Genomic DNA, 9985 nt, shown 5'->3' with positions numbered 1-9985 from the left:
AGCACCAAAACTTATAAAAAGATTTCCTAACAGTACCTACTTTAACATTGTGTATTTCGAGCAGTGTGAATAATCTACCACTACCACAGTGTATACATTATTTCATTTATGCTTTTACTTTCTGTCTGGTGAACAGGATTGTGGGTTATGTAGTTATCTTTAAGTGCTATGTAAAACGCCCAGTTTTTTCTACTCACTCTTGGGTTCCGCGTGGGTTGAGTAATTTAAAGTTGCCTTGTGTTTGTTATGTACCCTCGTGCTACACCAACTCGAGTTCTTAACAATAATGTGAATCCCGCGTGCAGCTTTGATAATAGGGCGGGTACTTCTCTGAAGATTGTGTAACAAAAAAAGCTACTCCAGTGGCAAGTCCCCTGCGAGAAGGTAACAGAGGGAGTACTGCATGAAAATGTGTTATTAAAGTGCTTCGATTTGCCGGGGTAAGGCGCTATACGAAAGATAAATTAAGGAAACGTATTACTGCTTTGAAAACATGTTTCAGACAGCTTGCGCAATAGCAACTGTATCAGTCGGACTCGAAACACAGAACATTACGTGCTTTCTTTCAATGAAATACTGTTGTCTCAGCAGCACTGCGGGAAGAAGGGCATTCTTGGATGCGTCCAATGAGGAGGGAGGCCTGCGGACTCGGAGGAGATGCGTTAGTGATCAGAAAGTTTGGGCTGGACTGTAACCTGCCTCTGTCTCTGCTTGGTCTCTCCTCCGCGTGCAGTGTGAGTGCATCCCTCCCCCTCTCTCCCTCCGCCTCCTCTTCCTCACTCGCGCGCTCTCTCTCTCTCTCCCCGTGTTTCCCTCTCTGAGGCTCTTTGATCAGACAGCTGCACTGTGGATTAATCCCGTGCTCGGGCTCTTGCACAGGACCAGCGGCCACGAGCAGCACAGAGCGTCCAGGGCTCCCGTGGTCCATCCATGGCACACGCAGCTGCCGCTCTCCGCCGGAAGAACCGTGACCTCTGCGCTCTGATCGACGCGGATTAGGGACCTCGGCTGCCCGGGCTGGGAGAGGGAGCTGGGGCTCGCCCTGTGCACTCTTCGGCCGCTCGCTTCGCCGATCCCGAGGGGGGCTCCTTCGGTTCCCGCAGCAGCGCCCGGAGCCCGCTCGCTGACCATGGATCATTGCGCGGTGCTGGCACAGAGGAGCACGCCGCCTGCAGGCCAGGGCGGAGAGTGCGGGCGGCCGTCCTGTGCCCGCGCGGGGATGCTGGTGCTGATGAAGCAGGAAAGGACCAAGGGTCGCCGGAAAAGGAAAGAGGTTCTGCTGGGACAGATCTGCCTAATGGGAAGCCTCCTGCTGCTCGCATCCTCGCTCTCCCATTGGGCAGAGGAGCCTGGTGAGTTTGGCTGTGGGATCCGGTGTGTGCCTGCAGTAGGGGTCCATGCTGGCCCTGCAAGGGCAAGACCTATTCCTATTGCACCACAAGCATGAATTTTTATCATAACTTTGAAACTGTACAGCAATTGCATCTTAAAAATGATTGTACTGTAATGATGTGGAATGTTTTATCTTATAGCTTTTTATACATGTAGTAAACTTTTATGCCTTCATCATGTCGGCCAAATAAAGTTATTCTGACTGACTGACTGACTGGCACCACTCTCCCTACATGTCAGACTCTTCACACACACACATGCCACTCACCACTGCCCCTCTTTCTCAGCGTGCTACTATTGGTTTTTCACATCGTCTGGGTCGCCCCAGAAGACCGCGTTTGAAGGGATGAGGACAGTATGCTGGTGTAAATTAGCCTCTCGAAAAGCTTCTGGTTAGGTTTGCTGGGTTGGCTTGCCCCAGTTTCAGAGCTCCCTAGATGTGGCGGCGTGCTGGTGAGAGCAGACCTGTCAGCAGAGGTCCTGGAGTTGTTTCCTCAAGTCACGTGCACTCCTACACGAACAACTCGCTTTTTTTCTTGGAAACACATTCACCATATTTCCGCTGGGTTTACGCTGCTCAAGTTTTGGCAGGGGGCGCCTGGGAAGACTTTTGGGGAAACTAGTGAGCCAACAGCAGCGGTGTTCAGTAGTGTAACAAAACTCCCCCCCCCCCCCCCCCCCCCCCGCAAAGTACACGGAGGGCTCCCACTACCTGGCTCACCACCTACCACTTTTTCTGAAGGGGGGCCTGGAACTCGCCCACCCCTTCACTTCGGGGGCTTACGTAACGTTACGCCACCGGCGGTGTGCCCCAGAGTGCAAAGGCTAAATGGGAGGGGTTGTTCACGACCTGATGCAGAGATTGGAGTGGAAAGCTCAATCGATTCCTCGAAGTGCGGCCTCCTGGGGCACAATAAACATGTTGTGGCAATATCCGCGTGTTCTATATTAGGAAGGGACATCTCCGCTTTAGGATGCGCAGGGAGAACTGTATGGGACCTAAACAAGAGAGTCTCCCCGGAGCCGGTGCACTACCACTTCCGTCCCATGTAGAGTTTATAGGGCTGGGCTGACCATTTTGCCACTCACTGGATGGCTGCAGGACAGGGGCTGCTTTCAGATCAGAATACGCTTTCATGAACTACCCATGCACCCGATGTCATGGCCTATTCTATTCACGATTTACTGCTGTAATGGGCTGCGAGAAAAATTGTTGCCAAGGCTACGTTTTGATTTCAGTCCGTTAGCCTGGATTTGAAAAAGCATCGTCAAATAAAGCTATTAGACGTTGGTGCGACTGTCACGGCTCCGACGCCTCTGCGGACCTCAGGAGAGGGCTGCGGTGCGCGAGAGCGCAGATACGTCTCCCCACACAGAGCCCAGTTCAGGGCGCTAGGAAAAAGAGAAGGCAACAGGAAACGTGCCAGCAGCGGAACTCTGCGATGCTCATTCTCAAAAACATGACGAGGCAGCTTTTCCACACACACTCTCCCTCCTCTGACAGGCCGTGGCTGTCGAGGAACATGAAGCCTAGTAAAGATATGCACATGCGTGTGTGTATGGTGGGGACATCCGCGGCAGCGTGTTGTAGAAAGGGAGAACCCACTGGGAATGGGCTACCCAAGATAGTGCCTCCTGGTAGCCGTGGGAGCACATTGTTCATACTTTCTTTCCAGCGGCCACAGTTTCGTTTTCCTAGAAACCCGCTCGCGGTACATTTGAGTACATCCAGCGTGGAATGCAACCAAGGTAGGAGTAATGCGGCAGGTGCAGTGGCACCGGGGCCTATGGGCTCGAGGGGCCCAAAACTAGATAGTTAATAGATTCGTATTTTACAACAGAGGTTGGGGACTTTCCTTGCTTGCAGTATGGCCCAACGAGCCCTTGCTATGCCACTGGCTTGCGCCCTGCAGTGAGGCCGCATAACGTCTTTCGCCTTCGAATCACTTCAGAGTTTGTCAGTAACACTCACCCTGTGCAATGTGTCTTGTCTCAAGCTGTCACATTTTAAAACGTGCGTGTCTGTGGGTCTGCCTGCGTACATCTGGGTGTGCTTGTAAGCACTGTCTCTCTACATCGGTGTGAACTTGTGTTTAAAAGGGGGGGGGGCTGTCTCTGTAACTGTCCTTGTGTGTCTTTCTCCTGCTGACGATGTCTGTCTTTGTGTGCTCGTCAAGGTTAACGCATGTGTGTATCTAGGGGTGCATACACGCCTGTGGATATGTGCCCCCCCCCCCCCCGTCCCTGTATGAATCTCCAAGCAAACCTTAAAGGCTAGGCTGTTTTAAAACCACGTCCAGAAACCCAGAAGGGCGGTGCGTGCTTCACAATGCTGTCTGTCTGTCAGCCATTCAGTCAAGCACAAGTGCAAAGTCAGTGCATTCCACCCTTCACGGCGGAGCGGAGGGCTGTGTGAATTTCCACACGCTGCGCACACATTGTGCCTGTGTGACGCTATCCTGCCCTGCGGCGTGTTTCTGTCCCATGGCTGCCCAGCTGAGAGCCGGAGTTGACACAGTTGCTGTCCTGTCACGTGGTTGTGAGCTCTGCCGAGTATTTCACACGCGCATGTGTACTATGTAGATGCATTCGGGTAACACAAAATGATGCCCCCCCCCCCCCCAAAAAAAAAAGTGTTCTGAGCCTCTCATAGCACACAGATATTGTTGAAATCCATTGGCCCTGGGTTGCCCGGGGCCGTCTAAAGGGTTGTAACGCCTGAAGGGTTTGTGGCCCCTGCACCTCACAGACTATAGGGGGCAGTGTTATGGCCCAGCATTAAACACATCACGCGGAGCGGAATTCCTACCTGCTTGTCGTTTCCGCGTGGGCTATGCATGAGATGGTACAGGCAGGGCTTAAAGTGGAATGGAAAAACTGGGGCGACTCTCAAAGGGGTGTGGTCGATGTAATTAGAGGTGTGGCTTAAATATACGCTAGCTAAAAATTAGCATGGTGAGCCGCCCAACTAGTATTTTGATGCTTCCGTCATTGCGCACAGATATATAATACTGATGCAATAAGTAACATTGCACCTGCAGCAAGCCAGGTCTATTGGATTTGCCAATAGTTGTTGTTTGTGTAAGATAAGCCAGCAACAACTATAGCTTCGTTGTAATGGATTTTGAAAATGCTTCAGTTCTGAAATTATGAAACTGTGAAAGAAATATAGGGAGTCTCTTTGAAGTGACCTCAAAAGTAGTAAAAAAGGATGCTACTGCTGCAGATGTAAGATTTATTTTTCACTCCAAGATATGAAAAAAAATGGAGAGCCCGATAGAGACCTGGTTGGCACCTGCTTTAAAGAACGGCCTGCAATGAGTTCCGGCAAGACCCATCCCACTTAAAGCCCTGGGTACAGTCCATACGCTTGACAGGATTGTATACTATGAAAGTGCAAAGTGCGTGAACAGAGTGCAACTCAAACCAAAAAGCATCTGCGCTCAACTACGAATATGAGAGTGCCCGAATTAAAAAACAGAGCGTCGGGTTCGAAGAGAAGTGCTTAGTGGCTTTTTTAAACACACGTTTGAAATGATATCACGCACGCGCACATATTCTGCATAACTGTCCAGAGCAAGAACAGTGAAAGACAGCGAATGGAACAGTTCCAAACGATTTGAGGCCAAGAGAAATAGTGTAAACAAGAGAGAAAAAGAGAGGGGAAGATAGATTATAGAGAGAGCCAGACAGAGAAAGAGAGGGAACGATAAAGAGGAAGAGAGGGAGGAAGAGAACACGAAAGACAATTAGAGACAGAGAGAGGAAGGATGACGGTGGTGGGAAAATAGAGAGAGAGAGAGAGAAGTAGAGAGAATGACACATTGCGACAAGGGAAAAGAATACGATCGAGAGAGACAGTCGCGCCGAGAGTAGAGAGAGAGAGAGAGAGGGCGAGAGAGAGAAAGAAAGAGTGAAAAGGAGGGAGAGCAAATGGAAGAGACACAAGACAGAAAAAGCGAGGCATAGAGAGAAAGAGACGACGAGGGAGGGAGAATTACGATGCACAGATAGGTGAGACAGACAAGAGAAAGAAAGAGAGAGGGAGAGGGAGAGAAGAGAGAGAGCGCGACAGAGGCAACACTAGTTTACTGTGATAGAAAGAGAGAAAGGCAGATAAAAAGCAGATCAAGTGTTAGAGGGAAATTGATCTGTAGAGATATCCCCGGAGTGGGATGGATCCGGATGGAGTGGAGAGTGACCGAGAGAAAGAGAAACCAGGTGCTAGTGAGCGAGAGAAAGCGAGACCGAGGAACTGTTTCTCGGATGATTGCCCATCAGAAACTACGGCCCTTCTAAGCAAGCATGAGGGGGCTTCTAGGCACTAGCCAATAAAATCTCGTTTCATGATTATAAAATGGCAACTGCCGCCTACCAACTGATCTCGTGTTATGCAAGACGCCCCCACCCATTCCTGATTTTTCGACATCTTTTCGCATACTGGGAGTTGCAGGCCTAATATTACAGCGGTTAGTCGCTTCGAAGCACTGGAATAAGCGAACACGAGCGAAAATAGAAATAAAAGGCCCTCCCCAGACAGGGAGCGAAAACTGTGTGCGCGACAATGTTTCCATCTGAAGGGCTTGCTTCAAGGTCAACCAGACAGAAGGGGTTGGGAGCGGTGAACACCTTGCCGGGCCAAGCTAACGAATGCTGAGAAATACATAAACATTTCCATTGCTTTTATGGGTTTCCGTGTATTTGAATGAACTCGCGCTGCAGCTGGCGTTGTCAGGCGGCGGACTTAAAGAATTTAATTCATTTTTTTATCGCCCACAGTTAATTAAATGAACATTTGTTAACATGCTTTTACGACAAACCCAAGTAGCACTTTGAGAGCGCACACTCATTTATAGAGCTTGGCCTCATAACGGTACTTTACATTAAAGCGCTTTAGGCCTAGTGAGGCGTATGGAAAAGCTGTATAAATTCCAATACAATACACTCGTATGAGATTACATGTGAAATAAAGGTGCTCATGAAGTCGTGTCCCCACGTCAAACACAACGAGGCCAATTATTCCAACACCTACTGAACTGACAAGAGGGAGCTGTCACATTTTTGTGTGTCTCTAAGAGTCGGGATTGGCTGAGTCTCTTGGAGGAGGAAATTGGCGAAAAGAAGGTGGATGCTTATGGGAGTTATTCAGTTGGCAAGGATAACTCAGTGTGTCAGGCAGGAAAATGTTGCTTGACAAGTGAGGTGAGGACTTTGTTCTCCTTCTTCCAACCAAAAGGACACACCTCGTCCCTGTATAAGATGCGTACAGTAGTACCTGGCACAGGCCAATGTGTATTCTCAGACTCCTCCAGCCACTGCGAAAAGAATCGGAGTCAGTGCTGTATGTGGGCCAATGCCTGCCACGGTCTAATGAATCAGGGCCCTATGGAACCTTCTATTTCTGTCCTCACCAGCTGAGGAAATTGTCTGTCACATTCTGGAGCTACAATGAAACATCACTAGAAGTCTCTCTGTGATTCAGAGATGAAACAACACAGTAGATACTGTCATATACCATTGGCGACCCAGGGACGGAGAACATTTATAATTCCAATTGAATAATCAAGTTATTCCCTTTGCACACGTGACTCGCTAAGGGGTAGTGATGGCAAGCAGTCAAGGCACCTCTTACTTCTTATTTTTAAATTCACGCAGTCTAGTGTTTTATTACTTACAGCCCAGGGTGATGGTGCTAAAAAAAACTGGTAACTAGCCTGATGCCTTCTGATTTCGTTTTTTTTCTGTGCTCAATGAGACTTGATTTATCAATTTGGCAATCACAGGCTTCTGAGTTAAAAGATTTTATTTGATGAATAAAAAGTGATTATAACACAATGCAGATAATGCAAGATAAATATAAAACTAGAAAAGAGTAATGATACATCATATCAGAAAGAGAAAAGCAGAGAAAGAAAAAAAAAAGAAAGGGGAGGAAGAGAGAAAAGAATGGAAAAAATGAAAACGAATGGGGACGATATAGTAATTAAATAAGCAAATAACGGTATTACAATAAAAATGATCCTAATGCATTACTGCAAAAACACGGGTTAACCCAAGAAGTCACTGGGTCCTGGGCGGAATATTGATACAAACAAAGCGGTCCCAGATAGACACACAATTAACTCAACCGTAACAACAATTAGGTACATACAAAGATAATTATACCAACATTGTTTTTAATCACAACGTGTATCGTAAAAGATTCATTCATAAAAATAAATACATAATAAATCACATATAATGCCCCTAGAGAGTGGAGTAGGGAAGGGTAGTGCTGGGATAGTGAAAGTATAGAAACTAGAGCATGGGTCACTAAGACCAAAAATAATGATAAGTTAACACAATGGAACAAATAACTCATCAATTAATTTAGCAATCATGCCTCAAATAAAATCACAAATGATAAATCAGGGAGGAGGCTGAACACAAGAGGGAGTGTCGACGTTTCGACCCAAGTAGATGCAGGCGTGGTATAAACCTTGCTAGAGGGTCTTCATCAGGACAGGGGTTGCGGGAGGTGGGGCAATGGATCTGTATAGAAAATTATTAAATAAATGTTACTGCGGGTCACATGGGATCCCAGAGAGCTCATAAAAATGATAAAAGGCCGAGATGGGGACATAGTCATATATTATAAACATGAGGAATACATCATTAGCAGCATGAGAGTAGTTACGGACAAATATCTTATGAGGCAGGCTAAAGGCTAATGGTTGAATGGTCAATAAAAGTCACCAGATGACAAACTCGACAGCATCGATTTGCACTGCACAAGAGCAGTTGACACATGGTATACTTATCCGGGACGTGGGCTCAAGTGTTGAACCCATACGTTGTAAATCAAAGGGAGTCCATAAGTCATGCAAGTATAGAGTAAGTCTTCAAGACATTTAAAATGGCATACCTTAAGTTGGTACTGTGATGCCCAACTCACTGCATCACAGTTTGTCATCTGGTGACTTTTATTGACCAATCAACCATTGTGCTTTTGAGGTTCTTTCTAATTAGCCTGCCTCATAAGATATTTGTCCGTAACTACTCTCATGCTGCTAATGATGTATTCCTCATGTTTATAATATATGACTATGTCCCCATCTAGGCCTTTTATCATTTTTATGAGCTCTCTGGGATCCCATGTGACCCGCAGTAACATTTATTTATTAATTTTCTATACAGATCCATTGCCCTACCTCCCGCAACCCATGTCCTGATGAAGACCCTCTAGCAAGGTTTATACCACGCCTGCATCTACTTGGGTCGAAACGTCGACACTCCCTCTTGTGTTCAGCCTCCTCCCTGATTTATCATTTGTGATTTTATTTGAGGCATGATTGCTAAATTAATTGATGAGTTATTTGTTCCATTGTGTTAACTTATCATTATTTTTGTTCTTAGTGACCCATGCTCTAGTTTCTATACTTTCACTATCCCAGCACTACCCTTCCCTACTCCACTCTCTAGGGGCATTATATGTGATTTATTATGTATTTATTTTCATGAATGAATCTTTTACGATACACGTTGTGATTAAAAACAATGTTGTTATAATTATCTTTGTATGTACCTAATGCATTACAGCAGCATATAACAATAAAAATAGAAAATGTAAACAACACTGGCTGTAAATGTGAAGGTGGCTTGGGTACCTCGTCCACGGAGGGTTCATGTAAAGACATTTTCTTGGCAGATACATTTAAAAAGTTTGTGACAGGTGAACAAAGTAAATCTCTTTAAATCTCTTTTAATTGCAAGCGAGATGGGATAAACAGAGCCCTATCCAATCTATGATTCTAGCAGATTCCGTACCACCATGCCTGAAAAGAGACACCAGAGGTATCTTTTCATGATTTTGTAATTTGTTGAAAGGCAACAGCAAGGAGTAAATCAATAATGCACACTTCGATAGTTTGGGAGGACCAATCAATCACAGGCTTCTAACTCGCATGTATTAGGCCACACCCTTGGTTATCCAGGCCACATCTCTGGTGGAGATTTCTTAGGTCTGCCTTTTAAGCCACACTTTTATTGTAGTACTCTCCTTTTTCGTCTGACTTAAAACTCTGAATGAGTGCTTTATTACAGAAGAAGGTTCTGCTCCAACACAGCGCCAAACTTTATGTTAAACCAGTATCAAACCAGGTGGTTCCAAGTTTGTAAATATAGAGTGTTTCAAATAAAAACTTTCCAAGTAAATGACAAGAATAAAATATATGTGAGTAGTTAAAAATAGGTCGAACTCCAAAGACACAAGCAGAAAAGAAGCATACAACAATTTAATTGACAGCATTTTAGCTTCCCTCAGCTGTCATTGATTTCTGTACTTATTTTTGTCTTTATTAATTATTTACAGTTTTATATCACACTCCTGCACTCTGGGGGTATTAAGCATTTTTAGGAAACAAATAAACACCCATGAGTATAAAGTAATTGAGTAAAGTGGAAGCAACAGATTGTCCCTATCTTCAAAAAGGGCTCACCTCTGCTCCCTGCCAACTACAGGCCAATCAGCCTCATTGATGTGCCCCAAAAACTTTTTGCACGTCTGATCCTAAATCCTCTTTTAGACTGGATCGAGGAGTATTCCATTTTAAGC

The 9985-nt window shown here is 46.0% G+C and overlaps 1 protein-coding gene across 1 annotated transcript in view; it reads left to right on the top strand.

Annotated features, from left to right (window-relative positions):
* Nucleotides 1–823: 823 nt before the first annotated feature.
* Nucleotides 824–9985, top strand: part of SLC24A3 (solute carrier family 24 member 3) — a 1194917-nt gene continuing 1185755 nt past the window's right edge. The window contains exon 1 of the mRNA XM_086926908.1: nt 824–1352. Coding sequence (XP_086783034.1) covers nt 1130–1352 — 223 coding nt within the window. The 5' untranslated portion in view covers nt 824–1129. The remainder of the gene's footprint in view (nt 1353–9985) is intronic.

The sequence above is a fragment of the Lissotriton vulgaris genome, chromosome 6 (genome assembly GCF_964263255.1).
Source record: "Lissotriton vulgaris chromosome 6, aLisVul1.2, whole genome shotgun sequence".
NCBI classification, from domain to species: domain Eukaryota; kingdom Metazoa; phylum Chordata; class Amphibia; order Caudata; family Salamandridae; genus Lissotriton; species Lissotriton vulgaris.
Note: the sequence above shows the minus strand (reverse complement) of the source record. Positions and strands in the feature narration are given on the sequence as shown.